The 24,499-nt window shown below is 36.5% G+C and overlaps 1 protein-coding gene across 6 annotated transcripts in view; it reads left to right on the top strand.

Annotated features, from left to right (window-relative positions):
* Positions 1–20,611, top strand: part of ROBO1 (roundabout guidance receptor 1) — a 1,292,670-nt gene extending 1,272,059 nt beyond the window's left edge. For all 6 annotated transcript variants that reach the window (XM_070790446.1, XM_070790260.1, XM_070790403.1 and 3 more), the window contains 4 exons: positions 1,490–1,642; positions 11,177–11,485; positions 17,497–17,690; positions 18,921–20,611. In XM_070790446.1, the coding sequence (XP_070646547.1) occupies positions 1,490–1,642; positions 11,177–11,485; positions 17,497–17,690; positions 18,921–18,935 (671 nt within the window). In that variant the 3' untranslated portion in view covers positions 18,936–20,611. The remainder of the gene's footprint in view (positions 1–1,489; positions 1,643–11,176; positions 11,486–17,496; positions 17,691–18,920) is intronic.
* The last annotated feature ends 3,888 nt before the right edge of the window (positions 20,612–24,499 follow it).

The raw sequence follows: 24,499 nt of genomic DNA, 5'->3' as shown, positions 1-24,499 counted from the left end.
GTAGCTCTTCTGACTTTCATTTAGCTCATGATTATAATGAATGAAACATGCATTGGAGTCTGCCTATTAAAATGTTCTTTTCCTGAAAGGGTGCTGCTTATCATATAGCTTGAAGTTAATATGAATGAATAATCCAATCACATTGTTTCTCACTAGGCCACATTAGTATCTATTATTTAATGCTTCAGTTATCACCTGTAAATGTATTGATTTTACTTTCTATGACTGCTACTGTTTATAGCCAGAACACATGTTGTCTTGGTCTCTCTGAAGTTTCTTGTCATACAACAGAAAGTTCTGCATTTGAATCTCTGGAATTTCAAGAAATGAAAATAACAAAGATCAAGGATAGGGCCAATAGATCTCCATTGCCATTATGGATTAAATATTTTGTGCTGCTGTACCATGTCTCTGTAAGAAAGCCAGAGAATTTGAGAGCACAGCAGTGTACCATGTCTGAGTATCAGATTCATTTATCACCTGTGAATATTGTCCCTCCAAGATCAAAATAATGAAAAACTACTTACACCAGCACCAAAAAACATAAAAGTCTCTGAGGGGATCACTTTAAATATCCAGAAGAAGCAAATAAATATCTTTTAAGAGAACAGGGGTGTGAGTAGTTTTGGCCGGTCTAGGTATGTGAGCTAGCTAAATTTTAGGCCACCATAAGAAAAAATGCCTGAGAATGTACTCAAATTTAGGAGTCTGTCTTCAGAAAAGAGCACAAACATATTCAATTAAAATAAGGGACATGTTTTGTACTGTTTATTCTTAGAACGTGGACTTCTTAAGGGCTCTGGCTATTCCTTTTGAGAAAGAAACAGACATTGGATATATTATGTTAAAATTTAATTAACAGTTTTGTTTAACAATAACAATTTAGTGATGGTAGCTGCAAAAATATTTACAATGTTTTTCTTTAATGCCTAGGTATTAAGAACTTTAGCAGAATAAAAGTACCAAGGTTTATAAAAAAAAAGACTATGAAATACTTTTAGGTTATTTTTTCCGGTGGATAGCTCAAGCAGCATAACAAAAATCCTGTTGTTTACTAGGATAAGTTTGGTCTCAGTCGTGTCTGACTCTTTGCAACCCGTGGACCATAGCCTGCCAGGCTCCTCTGTCCATGGGATTTTTCAGGCAAGAATCTTCCTGACCCAGGAATTGAACCCACATCTCCTGTGTCTCCTTCACTGCAGACAGATTCTTTACCTGCTGAGCCACTGAGGAAGATCCCTTGGAAGAGGGCATGGCAACCCACTCCAATATTCTTGCTTGGAAAATTCCATGGACAGAGGAGCTTGGCGGGCTCCAGTCCATAGGGTTGCACAGAGTCAGACACGACTGAAGCAACTCAGCATAGTTTACTAAAATCATTTATTTAAGGTTTTTTTTTTTAAATAGGGATATTTCTAGTTTTAATGTTTTATTTTGATTATTACTGTTAAACTTTATTGTTGAGTTTGGCTCTGATATTTTTTCTCAGGCCGCCGCCATTTTCATGCATCCCAGTGCCCCAGACCCACAAGTCCTGTTTCTACAGACAGCAACGTGAGTGCTGCTGTAGTACAGAAGGCCAGACCAGCCAAGAAACAAAAACACCAGCCAGGACATCTGCGCAGAGAAGCCTACACAGATGGTAAGTCCACTGAAATGGATGAAAACATCTATGAATCTCGCCTCTTTACCCTGGCTTTCTCTGACTTGAAAATGCGTCCACTGACATTAGAAATTACATTAAAAATTCATTAACAGTAAGCCTTATATTACTTAGAGGAATGATCAACTTCCATATCTTGTCAGGCATCTCAAGTCCCTGCAGTTTTCTAGTAAGTGGGTTAGTTAGGAAGTTAAAATAAAGGATAATACTTTTAATATTCTTAAAAGGTTAGTATATAGTTTAAACGAGTAGATATTGCTGTAGTTGAAGTAATGGCATGGGATTAATCTTCATCACTGATAACTCTTCCACAATGTCCTCACTTTTTTTTTTCTTGGAGAATTTTGCATTCAAATAGAAGACAATAAACTCATTTGAATAGAAGACAATAAACTCATTTGAATATAAAGTCTAACTATAGTGGTGTTACTCACAGTTTGTGCACCAAAAGGCAAATGGAATCATCTTCCTTCATGCCTTCACATACAGTCTCCACTGTCCCTGAAGAGGTGAGGTTTGTATTCTAGAGGGAGCACAGGTGAATATCGCAAGCATTGTGATGTTATCTAGAGAAAGCCTTTAATGAAAGTGCCTCAGGTGGCCAGGCATTTATTAAACCGCCACCTTCTCGTTTTATAAAACAACCTCAAGGGCTTTGTTGGAAATTCATGTAAGATAAATGCTCTCAGGCTCACCCATCTTGTCAAGTTTGCTAAATTTACTAAAGGGGTGGGGGGAAGAAGGTTGTCACAGGGACCGTTCCCACCTCCTGGTCCCCTCCAACCACAATCTGATTAGAACTTTCATTACCAGTCAGCAGTTTTTCAAAAAGGGCATCATTTGCCATTATCATATGAAAGCCTAATATTATAGATCCTTATCCAAGGTTACAAGGAGGGTTTTCTGAGGCACTTCTCCCCATGATTCCTGCCACTTGACAGAAAAAATTTAATACAAAGCTCACAGCGTGATGAGCACAAGTAATTTTGCAATGAGTGGCTGTCCATGCTATTATCTGTTCTTTATTCAGAGTATTTTCTCTCACTAGCATCTATCTGATATTAGACTGCATTAAATACTGGCATGACACAGCACACCTGGGCCTCCTGGATCCTGCCTGGGACTCCTTTGTCAGGGAAACTGAGCTGTCAGAATATTATCTGATTCTGAAGGGTGATTATAATGGCTTTGAGCATGTTTGCCTCTGTGAAGGGATGAAAACTAGGTATAAATCCCCAAACTCTATTGGCAGTTTTACATTTATGGGACCCCTATAATGGCATTTTACAAGTTTTATAGCTGTTCTATCAGTTTTTATTATCTAGAAGAGACTGCTCCTAAGAGAAAAACTGGTCAAACATCAAACCTTGATGTGACTGCATCTAGGTTGAATACATCAGGGAGAAAATCTGGCCTAAAGCTTTGTGTAACTCTTTCTACTTCTTATTTATACTTATTTTGAGGGGCTTCTGGCATTGAGTGATGCTTTTAAAAATGCTTTAAATAATGTAAACATGTCAGTTAGAGGGCATAGCATTGCGGTTATAAATTATAATATGCTTGAAAATTGTGATCTGTGTTCATCACCCCATGTTCTGTAGCATTTATTTCAGTGTTTAATAATTAAATATAAATTCTAACTAATCCCTGAAAAATAGCTATTAAATTGAATGATGAAGCAGCCAAGTTATTTTTAATTTCAGAAATACTAAAGAAATATGTTAAAATATTTGTAAATACAAAAAGCCATATTAATATGAAATATTATTTAAATTTCTAAATGTTCATTTTACATGTGATTATACAGAATAGTCATAATATACACCACAATGTAGAAGCCAGTAATTATTTTCTCTAAGTCACAAAAATAGACAAAATGGTTAAACACTAGCTTTAACTTCCTCTTAGCGTTTTGATAGCCATCTGTCATTGAGTTATGCTTATTTTACTAACAAGTCTTGAATTTGATTCTGGATGTTTTCTGATTTGGTAAAGAAAAAAATAAAACTATGTACTATTTTGTACGTTTCCATAAGGCATCTTGAATAACTGAAATCTTTTCTTCATAATGTGTCAAATAAAAAATGCATGTACTCTTGGTAGTAGTGGTTATAGTATGGAAAGAAAAGTCATTTTATCAGAAATCATTTTCTTGGTTTTGAAAAAAATTCATAATCCATTTCATGAAGAATCTCTATGGCAAATACAATTTTTTTTAATTATTAAAGATGAAAGAGGGGAGGGAGGAGAATGAACTTAAGGAGCTGCCAGTTGTGAAAATGAGAAACATATCAATAAGACATGGAGAGGTTTTTTTCATTTTTGGATTTTGATGATTGAATCAATTATGATGGATGCGTTTGATTATTGTCAATAGATTTCTTATGTGAACTGTTTTCAATATATGCTGTATAAGTCTTGAGCATGTAGCATCTTTACTTTATACATTTTGTTCAAATTATCAGTTTCCTTTACAGAATTTTTTGCGACCTCTATAAGGAAAAAATAAAAAAGAATCTAAACTGATAGATCTGTGTCTGAACTGATAAAGAGTAATTTTTGATGATCCTTGTCATAATCCTTGGTAAGCCACCTTATCTAGATGGCTTCAGTTCAGTTCAGTCACTCAGTTGTATCTGACTCTTTGCAACTGCAGCAAGCCAGCCCTCCCTGTCCATCACCAACTCCCGGAGACTGCTCAAACTCATGTCCATTGAGTCGGTGATCCCATCCAACCATCTCATCTTCTGTCATCCCTTTCTTTTCCTGACCTCAATCTTTCCCAGCATCCCATCAGGGTCTTTTCCAATGAGTCAGTTCTTCACATCAAGCGGCCAAAGATTTGGAGCTTCACCTTCAGCACCAGTCCTTCTGTTGAATATTCAGGACTGGTCTCCTTTAGGATGGACTGATTTGATCTCCTTGCGGTCCAAGGGACTCTCAAGAGTCTTCTCCAACACCACAGTTCAAAAGCATCCATTCTTCGGTGCTCAGCTTTCTTTATGGTCCAACTCTCACATCCATACATGACTACTGGAAAAACCATAGGTGGTTTGAACAACAGAAATTTATTTCCTAATGGCCCTGGAGGCTAAAAGTTCAGGTTCATGGGGTTGGCAGGGTTGGTTGCTCCTGAAGCCTCTCTCCTTGGCTTATAGATGACCTCCTTCTCCCCATGTCTTCACTTTGTCTTCCCTCTGTGTATGTTATGTGCCGCCTTCTTTTAAGGACACCAGGCAGATGGGATTAGGGCCCACTCTAAGGACTTCACTGTAACTTAACTGCTTCTTTAAAGATCCTGTCTTCCAGTTACAAGTCACATTCTGAGGTGCTGGGGGTTAGGACTTCAACATATGAATTTTGGAGGGGACACAGTTGAGCCCATAACAGCCTACTAGTTCCTGGGCCTGTAGCCATACCTTGTGCTGTAGGTAAATGTTGGGTCTCATAGACACCCAGGGAGTACTCATTGCAAAGTGACGGACTGCCTGCTGTAGAATACTGACAGGCAGGATCTAACTCTTTATTTATTTCATGTTTGCTGCTTTCACCCAGATAAAGGGCAGGATTCAAATATATGAATATTGATCAGTCAGACTTTCGTTGAGTTAAAGCCAAGTATAAGTGCATTTTAGGACCTTCTAATAGATTTTTCCACCCCCTTTGCAACCCTTCCTGATTTGTTTACATACTTGACTTAAAAAACAAATCTACATCATTTCTACAGCTCTACTTTTCATAAGTTATAAATTCACCCTCTTTGGAATGATGTTGTTTTGACTCGATGTATCATTAATTACAAGGTCTTGGGACTTTTAACAGTTAATAAATAGAGTCTGTAAATGGATCTCTGTAGTGAGTGAATGCTGGCAGAATTGTCTCCATGTTTATGCTTTTTTTGTATTACTTTACATGCATTATATTGGTATTTAGAGAGTCTTGTATAAAGAATGGTGTTTATACAATTGTATAAAGAAAGAGACTATACATATATATGAGTTCCATGGTCCCATTTTTTAAACCCAGTTTGAGCTATTAGCGGTATGAATTACCTGAAAGTACTATTTGTTATTTTATGAAATATAGAATTGTTTATACTATGATAATCCCTGATTTGACTCAGTGTTTATTTTGTGATACCTAAAAAAAAATTTGGTAATCTGTTTATATTTATATTGTTTTATATTAGAAATTTTATATTAGAAATTTTATATTTATACAGAAATTTTTATATTAGAAATTTATATTTATATAGAAATTTATATTTTATATTAGAAATTTATATTTCTAATTTATATAGAAATTTTTATATTAGAAATTACACCTACCATCATTCCCCTCTGTTAATTATATACAGTGGCAATTATATATAGTAAGTTTGAACTCTTAAAATTACCATCAGATTCTCTTCTTTTTCTACCTGTATTATAGATAGCATCTATATAGAGCATCTGGGGATTTTGTCTCAAGTCATAGATTCCCAAGGCTTTGTATGATCTTATGATACTGGTAATCATCAGCTTTGATATCCAATCAGCCCAGATATTTTATGATTTGATGATCAGATCAGATCAGATCAGTCACTCAGTCATGTCCGACTCTTTGTGACCCCATGAATCGCAGCAAGCCAGGCCTCCCTGTCCATCACCAGTTCCCAGAGTTCACTCAGACTCACGTCCATCGAGTCAGTGATGCCATCCAGCCATCTCATCCTCTGTTGTCCCCTTCTCCTCCTGCCCCCAATCCCTCCCAGCATCAGGGTCTTTTCCAATGAGTCAACTCTTCGCATGAGGTGGCCAAAGTACTGGAGTTTCAGCTTTAGCATCATTCCTTCCAAAGAAATCCCAGGGCTGATCTCCTTCAGAATGGACTGGTTGGATCTCCTTGCAGTCCAAGGGACTGTCAAGAGTGTTCTCCAACACCACAGTTCAAAAGCATCAATTCTTCGGTGCTCAGCCTTCTTCACAGTCCAACTCTCACATCCATACATGACCACAGGAAAAACCATAGCCTTGACTAGATGGACCTTTGTTGGCAAAGTAACGTCTCTGCTTTTGAATATGCTATCTAGGTTGGTCATAACTTTCCTTCCAAGGAGTAAGCGTCTTTTAATTTCATGGCTGCAGTCACCATCTGTAGTGATTTTGGAGCCCAGAAAAATAAAGTCTGACACTGTTTCCACTGTTTCCCCATATATTTCCCATGAAGTGGTGGGACCAGATTTCATGATCTTCTTTTTCTGAATGTTGAGCTCTAAGCCAACTTTTTCACTCTCCACTTTCACTTTCATCAAGAGGCTTTTTAGTTCTTTTGATTTGATGATAGTGGCAGTCATCAGCTTCCTGATAAGCTGTGTTTGCAATCCAGTGTGAGTTTGTAGCAAAGACATAGTGCAGAAATGAGTCTGCAGTCACTCACTCCCTCTGCTTCCAGGTATATTATGAATTAGACTTTTCTTCTCCTCATATTCCCAGTCACAGGCTCAGTCTGAACTTAGAATAGCTCAGCCTTGGGTCTCTTCACTTTAAGTCACTCAGTAGAATCTGTCTTTTCTCTCTTTTGAGTTATTTTTAATAAATAAGTAGTCAATGACATGACTACTTATCATGGCATTATCAAACCAGATCATGGCATCTGGTTTCATTGCTTCATAGCAAATAGATGCGGGGACAATGGAAACAGTGACAAACTTTCTTTTCTTGGGCTCCAAAGTCACTGCAGACTGTGACTGCACCATAAAATTAAAAAACACTTGCTCTTTGGAAGGAAAGCTATGATCAACCTAGACAGGGTATTAAAAAGCAGAGACATTACTTTGCCAACAAAAGTCCTTATAGTCAAAGCTATGGTTTTTCCATAGTCATGTATGGATGTGAGAACTGATGATAAAGAAGGCTGAGTGCCAAAGAACTGATATTTTCGAACTGTGGTGTTGGTAAAGACTCCTGAGAGTCCCTTGGACTGCAAAGAGATCAAACCAGTCAATCCTAAAGGAAATCAACCCTGAATATTCATTGGAAGGACTGATGATGAAGGGGAAGTTCCAGTACTTTGGCCACCTGATGCAAAGAGCTGACTTATTGGAAAAGACCCTGATGCTGGGAAAGATTGAAGGCAGGAGGAGACGGGTACGACAAAGGATGACATGGTTAGATAGCATCACTGACTCAATGGACATGAGTTTGAGCAAACTCTGGGAGGTAGTGAAGGACAGGGAGGCCTGGTGTGCTGCAGTCTATGAGGTTGCAAAGTTGGAAACAACTGAGAGACTGAACAACAACTATTTTAAAAATGTTGTTTTTAAAAAAATGTTGTTAAAGGAGGAAAATCATCACCAATGACAGTGACAGTTTATGTTTTAAGACAAAAAGCTTTTGATTTTCCTAGACTTACTTTATTTATTATTATTATTATTTATTTTATTTATTATTATTTATTTTATTTATTATTAGAGAACATGGTGAGCTGAGAGAATTAAGAACAACAGTATGCAAGTAACAGTCTGACCAGTTTTAATGATGCAGTCCTAAGTAAAACAGCTGGATGTAAGATGATATCTCAAAATTTATGCTTTCAGAGACCAATACAATGAATTCTAATGCCTTAGTTATATGACAGATAAAGTCAAAATAAAATTACTTTTAAAAACTCTTTATCTACTTAAGAGGTGGCAAGAATACACAGAAGAAACAAAAGAAAAATCATTCTTTAAAAAACTCATTTTTTAAAAGAAAAACTCATTCTTTCAAAACCTCATTCTTTCAAAAAAAAACCACCAAGAATGAGAAACACTAGATTAAAACTGATGCTTGCTAGACCCCTTAATTTGCTATTATATTATGAATTTTCAAGGCACGATTTTAATATTCAAGAATTTTTTATGCTAGTGTATGTAAATAATAGTCACTGGACCATTGCCAATAATAGTAATATCTCTGGAAACAACTTAAATATTCCTCTGTTGGGATTTCCTATATAAATAATGATATATTCATAAAACAAAACAGTATACAAACTTTTCATCAGAAGAGGTAAAGCTATATGTTTATGTATGGAGATGTATACAACTACACATTTAGGTGAAAAAAATATATAATCATTCTATGTTATTAGGAAAGGAAGGCTGTCACCTTCTGGTGGGCAGACATGCATGCTCCAAAACCCCGGATATGGCCATTTTACATAGTTTCTAATGTGAATGGTATCCTTGGAATTATGCAACTCGGCAGCCTTGTTTTCTATGCATAAATAATTTCTGGGATGATCTATAAACATCCATTCAGACTAATTACCTCTGCATCAATATTGAGGATTTGAAATGAAGGTGAGGACATATGAAGGGTTATATTTCCAAGTTTTTATATACTTTAAAATTTTTACCATGTATATTTTCTATGGGAAAGCTTAATTTTGTAATACTAAACATTTACTATTAATACATACCCTATTCATATTTTAGTTGATTTGTCCTGTTAATATCACATAGAATATGAAAACATTACCATTTCTAAAGTCATGACTAAAGAAAAAATGTGCTGATAGTTTCAAGTCTCTAGATCTCTGGTTTTGACTTCCCATGAAATTCAGATTTTACATATAACAATCTCCTATATATATCTGCCTGGATACTTCAGAAGTTCTTCCTGTTCACTTTTCTGAAACAGAACTCATGCTCTTCCTTTGCAAACCATCTCTTTCTTATCCCTGCATTCCTCATCCAACTAGTTAACTATGGCAAAAATCTTAAGTTACCTAATGAATAGTCTTCTGGGGCTTCCCTGGTGGCTCAGTAGTAAAGAATCTACCTGTGATGCAGGAGACCAAGGTTCAACCCCTGGGCTGGGAAGATCCCCTTGAGGAGGAAACGGCAACCCACTCCAGTCTTCTTCTCTGGAAAATTCCATGGACAGAGGAACCTGGTGGGCTGTAGTCCATGGGGTCACAAAGAGTCAGACAGGAGCAACTGCACACACATCACGCTTCCCCTGCTATTTTCCATTGATCATTAAATAATATTGATTTTTATTCCTTAAACGCTCTCAGGCACATCTGCTCTCCATCTGAAAGTCACCAGTACAGTTCTATCTCCTATCATTATTTACTGAGTTCTTAAAATAACATTTTAGCCTCCTGGATTTAAGACTTTCCTTTTAATTCATCCTCCATACTACAGCCAGAACAAACAAAAACTAGAATCTGTTTGTATTCTTCTACTAACTTATCAACTATTACTAGGTTATATATATTTTTCCCCTGGAGTGTATCTAGGAGTCATTTTAAAAAAATAATGTATTTAAAGAAAATACATTTTCTAGATATAAAATTATATGCCTACTTTTATTTTTAAGTATGTTTATGAGAAGTATAATTATATATAATATCCAATTATTTATACTATATTAATATATAACTATAGATAGATAAAAATTAACTTATATGTATACTAGTGATTATCTAGTTTAAAACTTCCATATTACAAAGTGGAGAGAGCATACCAGTGCAGGTAGATTGTGAAGATTCAGTAGAATGAAATGGTAGTATACAGAACACTGAATCAGAAATTAGGAATCTGAGGGCATTAGTCCTGGTTCTGATTATATTTAGCTTTAAGTTTGGAAAATAACTTAAGATCTGTGTGTTTGAACTTCCCTATCTACAAAATGAGAAGGGATTCAGGTAGATTAGTGATGGCAAAGAGGTCTCAACTCAAGTGCCAATCTCAATCAATCTGAAGTGGTTGCCTGAAGAGTGAGGATATCCATCTGGGATCAGCAACATTACAGTGAAATCAATTAGGAAGATCTGCCATGAAGGGAATGGCACCCCACTCCAGTACTCTTGCCTGGAAAATCCCATGGATGGAGGAGCCTGGTAGGCTGCAGTCCATGGGGTCACTAAGAGTCGGACACGACTAAGCACCTTCACTTTCATTTTTCACTTTCATGCATTGGAGAAGGAAATGGCAACCCACTCCAGTGTTCTTGCCTTGAGAATCCCAGGGACGGGAAGCCTGGTGGGCTGCCATCTATGGGTCGCACAGGGTCAGACACGACTGAAGCAACTTCGCAGCAGCCGTGGTTGGGGGAGAAAAAGCTATAGCATATATATCCATATTAGCCATCCCAAAACTAACTAATCTCTAAGTCCCAGCTCTATGATTCAATATCCCTGTGCCAGATAAGGGATTCCCTGGTAGCTCACTGTGTAAAGAATCCATCTGCAATGAAGGCAGACTCCAGTTCAATTCCTGGGTTGGAAAGATTCCCTGGAGAAGGAATAGGCTATCTACTCCAGTCGTGAAGCTTCCCTGGTGGATCAGTTGGTAAAGACTGCCAGATAAATAAAAATGAGAGTACATTAAAATTGTTAGTCTTCTTATTCTTTGGTTGTCTTCAGTTGTTCAATTCTTTTAAGATTATTATTTCACAATTGAATGTGACTCTAATGGTAACGCTAATGTTGACAGATTTGGAAATGGCAGACTTTCACAGTATTTTAAATACTTCTTTTCAGATCTTCCACCTCCCCCTGTGCCACCACCTGCTATCAAGTCACCCACTGCCCAGTCCAAGGCCCAGCTGGAGGTTCGACCCGTGATGGTGCCAAAACTCCCTTCTATAGAAGCAAGAACAGACAGATCATCAGATAGGAAAGGAGGCAATTACAAGGGGAGAGAAGTATTGGATGGAAGACAAGTTGCTGATATGCGACCAAATCCAGGTGATGCCAGAGAAGCACAGGAACAGCCAAATGACGGGAAAGGACGAGGAAACAAGGCAGCAAAACGAGACCTTCCTCCAGCAAAGGCTCATCTCATCCAAGGTACTTATTTAGTCAAGCAGCCAATAAATACAGATTGAACATGTTTGCATGGTACACAGTTAAGACTCTTTAGGATCAGGTACAAAGGGTAAGATTCAGACATTTGCTCTTTATTGGAGGAGACAGGTATGCACCCAGGTAATTTGAATACAATCAGTTCTAATACATGATATTATGCACGTCTTCCTTGAAGAGGTGCCAGTTTAGTTGAAGTTTAAAGGAAAGCATGATTTACACAAGTTATAAAGGAAAAGGAGATTTCTGAGAAAGGAAATAAATAGAGGCAAAACATGAAAATGTGAAAATGAATGTTTGGTGAATTCCGATTTACAGTTTGGCTGGAAAAGAAGATGCTTGGGGCCAGGGACGAATGGCAAAAATAAAACTAGAAAGGTGGTTGAACCTGATTGAGGAGGCCAGGAATTCTATTTTGAAGAGTTTGGGATTAATGATATGGACAGTGGTGAACCAGCAAAAAAATTAATCAAGAAATTATGTAATCAAAAATAAGAATTAAAAAAATTATCCTTTTTTTTTCTGCTTAAAAAAATAACTGACAGAGCTCTATAGTGAAGGAGGAGTCTGGAATTGGGTAGCTGAAGGTATCAGAACCTTGCAAAATAATCTCGGTATAAAATATGAAAGCACTGAATTAAAAGAGTTGTGCAAATTAAAAAGAGAAACAGCCTATGTAGGCATTTCAGAGATAGATCCTATAGGACTTGGTGACTAATTGAATGTAAAAAAGTAAAATGAACTAAGGGAGTAAAAAAGTTATTCAAATGTTAATTAGATGGCTTTCCATGACTATACAACATAATTGTATTGAACAATGTAAAAAAATTAGGAAAAGGATAAAAGTCATATGGAAAATAACTTCAGTTATGACTAGATTAAGGTACTGACAAGAACGTAGAAATGAAAAAATTCAGTAAGAATTTAGAGAACTAAGTTTAAAGATCAGGAGAAAGGTTGTACGTGGAGAATGGATGTTGTTCACCTCAGCATCACAGAGGTGAAAATTGTTTGAATTGCAAAAGCTAAATTATCAGCAGTGATGTAGGGGATAATGTTTAACAATCAATTCTCTGGGAAGGAAACAGAACAAGCCCCTAATTTGTAGCCATTTGTTTACTTCTGTTGTGTAATTACATCCAAAATGGCTAGTTTCAAGCGACTAATATGAAATCAGTGTTATGTGGAGTTCGGAGGAGACTGGTGTAGTAGACCCTTGTGTGAACACGTCAGCTGTCTCCAGCACACCACAGAGATGACTGTAAGGATACTGCATGATGGTTAAGGGTACTAGTGGGGAGAGCAAAAGGAGGAGGGACTAGACAGGGATGGGGAATTAGAGGTACAGACCACTACATACAAAATAAATAAGCTACAAGAACATATTGTACAGCACAGAGAATATTGCCATTACTTTATAATAACACGAGAATATAGCCATTTTATAATACATTATAATAACTTTGAATCACTATATGCTACTAATATAATATTGTAAACCAACTATACTTCAGGGAAAATAAACGCATTCATACATACAAACATATGTTAGGCAGAGGAACATTCTGTACAAAAACTGAGGTGGAATCAACCCAGTGATATAAAGTAATCAAACCATTCAAACTAGAAAGAATAGTATCCTGAAAATAATGGAGAAGGACATTTTAAGATGGGAAGGAATATAAAATGGCACAGAAGTGAAAGTTGGATGTGAATGGGGTAGGGTGGGAGAATGGCTGAAGGACACAGAGATTTTACAAATGTTTATTTTGTGGGTGGTATTTAAAAGATCGAGGGCTTCCCAGGTGGCTTAGTGATAAAGAATCTGCCTGCCAATGTAGGAGACTTGAATTTGATCCCTGGATCCCGAAGATCCCCTGGAGATGGAAATGGCAACCCACTTCAGTGTTCTTGTCTGGGGAATCCCATGGACATAGGAGCCTGAGGGAGCTGTGGACCATGGGATCGCAAACAGTTGAACAAGGCTTGGCAACTAAACCACCACCACCATTTAACTTTTTAAAATCAAATAGTCACTATAGAATCTCGACTGTAGGGTCTGGAAAGTAAATGAAAATTGTGGAAGGGACGTGATAAGTATGGGCTCTCTGCAGAAGGTTGGGAAGGAGAGAGGTCAAGATAAGATTTGACAGGAAGGCAGAATCTGTGGAAATGATTTTAGGTAAGATATTTGAACATTAGTATAGACTGAGGAGAAGAACCTATTTAGGCAGAAGAGATACAAGAAAAGAAGGTAATTGATGAAGGAATCAGGAAAGAGTGATGGGGAAATGAATCTTAGAAGGCTGTAAGTGCAGTTTATAACTACAACTGTTTTCAAAGCTGCAGTTTGATAAGATTGGACATCAGTCTGTTCTGTTCATTATGGGCATCTGGTCATTAGCAACTTTCTTTCAATATAGAGGACAGGTTCACTTCATTCTGTGACGGAAGCCTGAACTCCTCACTCTGGCATGGACTCAGCAATGAAGTGATGGTAAAGTTGTGAGTTTTGCACAGATGCCTCCACTGTGACCACAGATTACTTGCTTACATCACTATAATATGAAGTTTGAAAAACTGTGATTTTTTTTAATCATTAAAGTCAAGGTGATCTGAACTTTTAACAATTATACTCCAAGTAGTAATTCATAAATCAAATGTCACAATATAACTTATGAGATTTGTATCTGACCTGAAAGTACAGACCAATTTGCTGCTCACAAGCAACGTTTCTCCAAAATAAGCTGAATTCTTTAGGAGAAAATTTAACAACTCAGAATGATTTTGGTGTGTGTAAAATTAAAACAAAGGGATGAAATTATTTTTTGTGTCTTGTAATTATCATTTCTGTGCATTCCTGTAATTTTAACCTTCATAATTCAGTTTTTGCTATTTATAATTAAAGAGGCTCCCTGATTTACATCTGTAACAAATGGTTGTTTTTAATTAAGGAGAGTGGCCTTTTAGATTTCAAAGTCTGATCTTTTTGCTGACATTTACCTCAGTTCGTTCAATTTATTTCTACATATATCAAACATCTACAGTGTTATGAAGCATTGTACTCGTCCTGAAATTTATGTGTAAACATGAACCTTGACCTCAAGGAGCTTATAGTCAGGGAAGGAGACAGGTAATTTTTATTCACAGATACACCCATATTTGAAAATGTTTATGGTGTCATGATACTTGAGAGTCCAGAGAAGGGAAAATTAGCCCAGTCTTGTGGGTGATGGAATGTAAAGAAAGACTTCTTGATCTTTCCTAGTGGAAATGACCCATAAGCTGACTTTTCAGGAGGGTGGAATTTAGCTTGGGCAAGAAGAGTGGATAGGTTGTTTTGGCAGAGAAAGTCAGAATGAGAAGTTGAGGTACATTGAGGAGAATATAAGAAATTCAGTGTTATTAGACAGTAAAAGTGATAAAGATGAAGCTCTTGAGATAAATGTAAGCTTACCTCATGGAGACCCTGTAGTTCCTGTAAAAGGAAGGTAGCTGAGTGAAGCAAGTTTAGAGGGAAATAACTCAAGAAGCAGAGACCCGTTAGAAGAAATTTGCAACCTCAGAAGAGACATGGAGAATATAAACCAGGCTGTGGGAGCAGGGATGACTGAGGGGAATATTCAAGAAACTTTTTAGGTAAAATCATCCTTACGTGTTATATATTTGAATATGTGGAAAAGGTTCATTTAAGAGGTTATGGGAAGGTTGTTGGAAAGGAGAGAAGATATTAAAATAATTCCAGCTTTCTATCTAAGATATCTTAAAGATTAGTGATGCCATAACTACATTAAGGAATACAGAGGGGGAAGAAATCTCAGAGGCGTGGATATGGTGAAGTCAGTGCTCAATCTGTGGAGTTTGAGGGGCCCTCAAAAGGAGGCAGTTGGACAGAGTTCAGGAATTATACATTAATAACTCATCATGGTGAAATAATAAAGCCACCCATTTATTCAGTCAGAATATTTATTTATTTTTTAAATTTATTTATTTTCATTGGAGGCTAATTACTTTACAATATTGTAGTGGTTTTTGCCATACATTGACATGAATCAGCCATGGGTGTACATGTGTTCCCCATCCTGAACCCCCCTCCCACCTCCTTCCCCATCCCATCCCTCAGGATGATCCCAGTGCACCAGCCCTGAGCACCCTGTCTCATGCATCAATAACTTATTATATATCTAGGTGAGATGGTATCAATACACAAAGCCAAGTATCTGCCCTCATGGCAGCTCTGTTCTAGAAAAGGTACAGTCTGAGAGAGTGGATGAAATCGCCCAGAGTAAATGGGAAAAAAAGCTTTTATGCACACATACACACACACACACACACACACACGCACACTGGGCTAAAAGCAGAAACCAGCAAGAAGGGCATCACTGTGTAAGAGGCACCGCATAAGAAGAGCCCACCAAAGACAGGCCAGGAAGCGGGGAGAAGTAGGAGCTGAGACTAGTAGTGTTTACCCTGGCTGTGGTTTTCAGATGAAGGGCAGTGATAAGTCTAGAGACCTAAGGATTGAAACATGGTTAGCATTATCAAAGTCAACAGGGAGTTTTCTCAGTTCCCTTGTAGTAATGTGGGCATAAGTAGATTTCAGTGAGATGTAGAGTGAATGGGAGTTGTAATGACTAATACTGAGTCCAGATTACTTTTCAAGAAGCTATGCTAACCTATCAGTAGAGATAGATTTATAGATTTATGTAGAGCACCGGCTTAAGGGGAAAATCTTTAGCCAAAGAGATATTTTATCATGATGTAGTTTGTCAAAAGCCAAGTTCAGCAGAAAAAATTGGGTGAAACAGAGACAGAAGATGAAGGTCACAGAGGGCCAAGTTCCATAAAGCTAGCTAGGTGCTGGCATAGTGATCCACACGGACTCTGAAACACCAGAGAATCAGAAGCCTGGATCAGGAATGAGAGTTGTGATGAATACAACAGGAGAGAAGTAACATCAAAGAGGACGATACAGGTTACATAACTCCACTGCGTGGCCCTCACAGGAATAGGGTGTTTTTGTTCAAGGGTGGAAGAGCAATGATTTATAGCTAGTGTTGGTGACCTGAAAGCCAGCTTCCCTTCTTCCACTGTAAGGAACTTCAGTGTAGACTCCCTGGGAAATCAGATTTCATTCAGGCAATGTGGACCGTAGAGGAAGCTTTTAGGGGAGGAAAACAAAAGGGCATGTGGAAGGGTTTTGTTTTGTTTTGCTGTGCTCTGTTTTGATGTGTTTTCTGTCCAAAGGTTAGAATGGACAGGCTTTGGAGAGAAGTAAGCAGTTGAAAGATGCAACATTAGAAGCATCACCAAATTTAAAGCATATGGAAATAGTCATTCACGAGACAGCAGTTACCAGGAGTGGCTTGATTTTTGAAGCTAGCAACAATGTCAGGCTTCTCAGATTCAGGGTTCCACAGTGTAAATATGATGTTGAAATGGAGGTGGGCATCTTGGTATCAAGGGAGTGAACCCAGGTTTGACTCTGTTTTGGTGGTTCAGTAAGACTGGGATTTGTTTTTCTATCAATGCCTAATAATTCTTTCTTAGTTTACGTAGGTACATACTACAATATCTCATGTGTTTTCATATCAACACTAGCAACTCCTAGTGTCCTAGTAGACACTATTATCACTTTTTTTTTTGAAAAAGTGGAAACTAAAGCCTGAAATAATGGGAGATAACATAGTGAAGGATAAGACTGGAAGTCATGTCTGACTCCAGGTTTGGTTTCCCACTTTTAAGGATATTGATCTCAGGTGAATTTGAGACAGATAAGAATTTATGAGCAGAATCAATCTAAATCCCAGCCACTACCAGGAAAAGAGCAGGGTTGTTATTTTTGTTTTCAATGCCTTATTCATTATTGTTAATGTCCTCATTTATTCTTCAGAAACACTAATGTTTCTCCATTCCGATTTATAGACATAGTGATACATTATACAATGAAAATGTACACCGGGCTTCATATGCACTTATTATATTTCATTACACAGAGGATATTCTGCCTTACTGTAGACCTACTTTTCCGACATCAAATAATCCCAGAGATCCTAGTTCTTCAAGTTCTATGTCATCAAGAGGATCAGGAAGCAGACAAAGAGAACAAGCAAATGTAGGTCGAAGAAATATTGCAGAGATGCAAGTTCTTGGAGGATATGAAAGAGAAGATAATAATGAAGAATTAGAGGTATCTATAATGTTTTTCAAGTTTCCCACTGTTAAGCTAGTTTTTATATAAACCTCAAAGTTTAAAGCATTCATCAGTCTACAGAAATGTTACTATTTCATCACAAGCCCTGTTAGTGATGATAGCAATTGAAAGTCTTAGAATTTAATGATTTTTCTTGAAATGTGTTCCAAAGTTTTAAATGGTAGTAATGGTTTCTTTTTAGACATTAGCATTCATCTTCAGATAGGAAATTTGTATAACAAATATATTGTTAGGGAATAAGAACTATTGATCTAGATAATTGTAATTCATAGTATTACAACAGATTATAAAAATCCAGTAAAGTGATAGAGTTATAAAATGTGAGTGAGGGTGTTTTGCCTGTACTATCTGCCATCTAGTGATCACTGGGATTAATCAGGACGATTTGGGCAATTACCTTTCATCTTCAGTCTTTTGAAAATGGGAACCTAATACTTACCACTGACGTTCCCAAATAGAGAACACTTCTTGAGTCAAAGATATCCTTTGTTATAATCTATAGATAACATTGTAAGGTAGAGTTGGCAGTAAGTCACATCGTATTGTAAATCCTGTGTTTAAGACTGTGTTTTCACCATTCAATGAAAAGATAAGCTGAGGACAAATTTCTCTTCCTACAAATAGATGTTATCTCAAGCGGATTGTTAGTAGAGTGTTAAACTATAACTTTGTATAATAGAAGGTAAAAAATTATAATTAATTATGTCTAATTGAATTTGCTGTTATGCTCAATGTATTTTTATTTTGTGGTTTAGAATAAGAAGACTTTCCTTTTGCACATGCTGTTAGAAAAGTTATTTTTCAGGTTTTTGGTTTAGTTTTTGTTTTGTTTTTAGAAGAGCCCTTTGAGGGCACAAAAAGTCAATATAGGCAACCAGCTACTTGAAACCAGTAAAAATTGAGCTATTGTGTTGAGTTGAGGCTGGAGGGTAGAAAACTTGGCCTGCTCTTGTTCCTTTCCTTGTGCCACACTTCCTAATCCCCAGACACTGGATGGAACACAGTTTAGTACTCATTAGAGAACTACTGGATTTGCCGTTAAGACCAGCTAAAGTTGATGTATGAATATGTTGCCATGAGCACTTTTCAGTGTATGCTAGGGAATGAATGAAGAAACAATGTAATAATAAAAGCATGAAATAAATATGAAGTAGGACAACACTCGAAGATTTATTTTCAAATTTAACAGGAACTTATCTCTTACAGGAAACTGAAAGCTGAAGACAACCAGAGAGGATTATGAGATCTAATGTGAAAGTTATCACTCAAGATGCCTTGTGTCAGATGACATAAGACGCCAGATAAAATGTTCAGTGCAATCAGAGTGTACAAATTGTTGTTTTCATTCCTCTTATTGGAATACCATTTTTTAAATTTTACTGGGGTTTTATCATTGTTATTTGATCCCTATCCCTAGGAAGAACCTCCCTATTCCCCTCGCTGTTGGAACAAATCATTTCACCTTGCTTCCGGCAAGGGAAGCATTTGACTTCTTGCTTCAGTCATCAGCCAACAGGAGAGAACAAAACAGTTCTTTTGCATTTTGCCCCTGAGATATGGCATTGCACTGCTTATATACCAAGCCAATTTACTGATCAAAGATGCAGAGTTGACTAATCAACTTCATGTCAAGGGCTCTAAAGATATAATCTTTCTATAACCAACTGCTAATGCAAACTAAAACATAACTTCATTTTAACATGATTTTAAAATCAGTCTTTCATACCACCCTCTGCAGGGAGAAAAAAAAAAAAGCAAATGCAGGACAACCATAATCAATTTGAAAGGGGTAGAAACATTGTAAATATATACTCTTCGCAACCCCTGGTGGTACTTTATTTTGTCTTCATTTCGATCGCTGAAGTATATTGTTATCAGAAACTTACTTTTGGATAAGTAGGGGTAAGCCAGTTGGATCTCTGGTTGTCTAGTCATTGTCATAAGTCAGCCCAGCAAAAACCTTGTTCTATTTTTCAATCAAAAAGCAATTATAAATGCATATTACCAACAAACGGATGTTTTTAATGACCAATCGAATAAGGACATCCCCATCTCAACTGGCCTGAATTTCTTCTGGTAGTGTCAGTTCAACTTTCGGAAGTGCCACTTAAGGAAGTTTGATTTTTGTTTTTGTAATGCACTGTTTTTAATCTTTTTTTTTTTTTTTTTTTGGTTTTAAAAGCACAATCACTAAACTTTATTTGTAAACCATTGTAACTATTAACCTTTTTTGTCTTATTGAAAAAAAATGTTGAGAAGCGTTTTTAACCTGTTTTGTTAATGCTCTATGTTTGTATTTGGAATATTTGAATGATGACAGATGGTGAAGTAACGTGCATACTTTATTGTGGGCCATGAATGCAACGGTTCTTACTTTTCCTGGACTGAAAGAAAAAAAGGTTTAAGTTTGTTATGGCCATTGGTTAAGCTTAGAAGATTTCCTTATAAGCTCAAATGGAGGCATTACTTGCTTTGAATTGCCAAATGATGTCCTCTGACTGTAGATTTTTATGGCCCTTTTTTTTCGTTATATAAATTTCATTAACTTTATAATTGGTGCTATTTGAAGAAAAAAAGTACATTTATTCATTTATAGGTATCAGTCCTGACCCACCCCCCTAGCCCTGCCATCCCCACAGAAAACAAAGCCAAACAAAACTGAACCACAAAAAAAAAAAAAAGCTGGTGTTCACCAAAAACTAAATGTGTTCACTTAGATAATTTGAAATTTACATAGAAAAGGTGTGCAGTACTAAGGGAACAATCCATGTGATTAATGTTTTCATTATGTTCATGTAAGAAGCCTCTTATTTTTAGCCATAATTTTGCATACTGAAAATCCAATAATCAGAAAAGTAATTTTGTCACATTATTTATTAAAAATGTTCTCAAATACATCATTCTTCCTTGTGTTGATTTCTTTTTTTTCATTGTGTGATCAAACTTATTCCATTTAATCACAAAGTTGTGCTGTCTTAACATTTCATACTGTATTATCAAATGAGTAAAAATTCCCCTTTATGAATAGCCAGGTTTTAATTATAAGGAAAATTTCTCATTTTACTTTTCTGAAGTTAAAGATACAAAGTGAATCATAAACTAATAGTCATTTAATCAGAGAGTAACTTTTAATTATTATTAAGAATGTACTAAAATGTTTTTGTGTACTTGCCTGAATTTCAGTTAACTTATTTCTGAAATGGTCAGGATTCAACTATGATAGATCTGATTTGTAAACTTTGAACTACTTAAGTTTTATCAACAAGAAAATTATATGAATCCAAAATACTTATCAGTATCTGCTTTATTGTTCCAAATTTATGTAAAATTCTGACAATTCAATAAGCTATCATGTACCAGATTGCATATTATTGTTCATTAGATTAAAGTCAGTATATTCAATTACTCACCTTTGGAGGAATGAAATGAGCATCTTGTCCTAGAAGTTCCAAGAGCAACAGAATCTACTGAAAGTTTTATTCCTGTGACTTATATACTGCTAAATTTTTTGTTGGCCACAATTTGAAAATACGGGGAAAAAGTTTAAAAGCGGATAATAATTTGAAATTAATTTTACAAAAATGAAGCAATCACCAGCATCTACATAAAGATAAAAAGGTTCATAGGTCAAGAAGTCAGTTTCCAAGCTATATCGAGGGAAAAAAATTGGAGAGATACATTTGAAGGTGTAATTTTTCTTTTCTTTTGGTGAGTTGACTAAAAGTAACTTAATCTCTCTTTATAGTGAATGATATGCATATAAATTATGTGTATCAGAGATCCTGGGTTTGAATCCCAGTTTTGTCATGGGCTATGTTTCCTTGGACATATTACTATATTACTTAACCTCTAAGTTTCAGGTACTTCACCTGTAAACTCAATAATACCTACCTCATGTAGATGTTGTCATGATTCAGCGAATTCATGTATATAACATGGACTCTGTAAAGCCCCAAAACAATACAAGATATTGTTGTATTTATGAACTGAAAACACTGCACACTTGCTATCTTCACACATAATTTGTTTCCAAAACTTGCAAAGAATTTTTTTTTAACAAGGTCAAAAAATAAGTGTGGTTCAAGGATAGGTTGGTTCCATTTCCAGTGAGTAAAATTCACTGTCAAATACCTAATCATGGAATAAATTCTTAGTGTTTCTCCTTGTTTCCTTGCTTTTGAATTCTGGAGGGTGAGGATATGACATTTTCAGCACATATTTCACAATTCAGGGGGACAAGCATGTCATTTGAGGTCTCAGTGACTAGACTAAGTGTCTATTTTGGGCTGCTTTTCTGCCTAATTGAAGAAAATACTGTCTTAGTTCCAGGGCAACTCAATTATGTCTTTCTTGGTCATTCCATATATGTAGTCTGGATTTTCTCCTCTCTTTCCAGTCTACAGGGTGGATCAAAATTTCAAATAGTACCTAATTTCATGGGTAGAAAGTGTGGGAGTTCAGACGGTAGAGGCCTTGGCAATAGTTCATAGATTACATTTTTACCACAATTAGTTTTACATGGGTAGGTTTAATCCCTTGCAGGTAAGGAAACCAAGATTTTGAAAAACTAAAAAAATGTGATGAAACTCTCAATAGGGAGTCATAACCGGAGTGCAGATATAAATACAGCTTTAAAACTCCTTCTTATTCCAGGAAACAAAACTGCCCCTTAACAATTAGAAACTTGATAACAAAGCTTAGAAACAATTCTTTGTTTCATTAATTATAACAGAATCGGCGGAAATGGTGTCTTTGTTGGGAGTGGGAAGTTGAGTGGATGCTAAGTGTTCTCTGCTGTTGGCACCAAACATTGAAAAGCTCCATCATCTTAGCTCGTGTGCTTGGTCACTTCAGTCGTGTCTGACTTGTGTCACTTCAGTCGTGTCTGACTCGTTGTGACCCCATGGACTGTAGCCCACCAAGCTCTTCTGTCCATGGGATTCTCCAGGCAAGAATACTGGAGTGGGCTGCCATTCCCTGCTCCAGGGGATCTTCCTGACCTGGGACTTGAGCCCACATCTCCTGCATTGAAGGGGGATTCCTCACCACTGAGCCACCAGGGAAATCCATTATCTTTAATTAATATATAAATCTCAAAGTATTGCTTAGAGTCCAAAGGCCTTTTTTTGGCCATGTTATGTGGCATGTGGAACTTCCCCAATCAGGGATAAAACCCATGGCCCCTGCAGTGGATACTAGGAGTCTTAATCACTGGACTACCAGGGAAGTCCCAAAGGCCATTTTTAAAAATAAGAAATTATAAATGTTAATTTCTGAAACAACAGCAAGTGTGTGTGTGTGTGGATACATACAGAGATAAATAGATAGATATAGGTTTATGTAGATATATACAGGCTATGAATCCCATATTAACATTCCCCAAATTAATCTGACTGAAAACCAACTGAACTTTCTAAGAACACATACTTTTGTTTTTTCAAAACAACTTGGGACATTGCTCAAGGTCATACAACATTGCTTTTTAAGTCAGATTTTTTAATTGCTTTGCCTAACCCAGTAATCCCTTTGCTCCGACTTCAGCCTCTCTGTGGGAATGAGAAATATTTTGGAGAGTTTTAACTCTTCCTTCAATCTGTCTTTTTTTAATGTCTTTTTTGTAAGTAAAATATTTTACCATTTTGAATGCTCAAATACTTTGCGGAAAAATAAATCAAGAAAAATAATAAATTACTTTGACTAATAATACACCTATGCATAGGATTAGCATGTATTCGGAAGTTAATATATTTTACCTGGATGATTTACTATCAACCACCATTAATTAAGCCCCACATGTTTCAAGTGTGCATAATTAAGCAATCATTTTGAATAAACTTGATTTCTTATCCTGTATATAGGGTGCCAAAAATATGACTACTGGACTATTTAAAAACAAAAAAAAACAGTCACCCTCTACAATGTAATCAAAAGAGTTTGATTAAGTCACGTATATACTCAAGCTCTCCACCTTGATTTCAATCTAGGCATTCATTTATTGGTCCAGCAGTCTACTGAGCATCTACTACGTACTAAGAACAAAGATGAATAAGCTCCAGAAATGCTTTCTGAGAATGTAATGGGAGGCAAGTACACACCCAACAGAGTGTGAACAAGGTAATGAAAGTATTTACATGGTTATTTAGTCCGTTCAAGCAGCTATAACAAAAATGCCTTGGACTGAGCAGCTTATAACCAACAAAATTTATTTCTCACTGTTCTGGAGGCTGAAAAGTCCAAGAATGAAGCACTTACAAATTTGCTTCCTGGCTCATAGACTATGTCCTGATATGGTAGAAGAGGAAAGGATGTTCTCTTTGAGGTCTTTTTTGTAAAAGAACTAATCTCATTCATGAGGCTCTACCCTTATGACTTAATCACCTCCTAAAGGCCCCACCACCTAATACTGGGTTTCAACATATGAATTTGTAGGGACACAAATTCACAATTGCTTTATTTTATATTTAATTTCTCTCTTTCGTATAGAGAGAGCATCAGTAGTGATGCTTCTGAACACAGATATATATAAAACACATAAAATCTAATTCAGTGTGGCTAATTCACTGAAAAAATTATGGTGTAACAGAACTGAAAAAGCACAACAGAAGTGCTCTTAGCAGACACGGTTCAGTCACGACCCCAACTCTTTCTGTACGTGTCTTTGCTTTGTTCTACGTTATTTTCTTTCTCCAGCTGTTATAAAGATGGTCATTAATAGACCAAGCCTCAAGGCACACACGACAATATTCAAAGGCCAAGAGACAAAAGCAAGAAAAGTCAATGCTCTC

The sequence above is a fragment of the Bos indicus genome, chromosome 1 (assembly GCF_029378745.1).
Source record: "Bos indicus isolate NIAB-ARS_2022 breed Sahiwal x Tharparkar chromosome 1, NIAB-ARS_B.indTharparkar_mat_pri_1.0, whole genome shotgun sequence".
Taxonomy (NCBI): domain Eukaryota; kingdom Metazoa; phylum Chordata; class Mammalia; order Artiodactyla; family Bovidae; genus Bos; species Bos indicus.
Note: the sequence above shows the minus strand (reverse complement) of the source record. Positions and strands in the feature narration are given on the sequence as shown.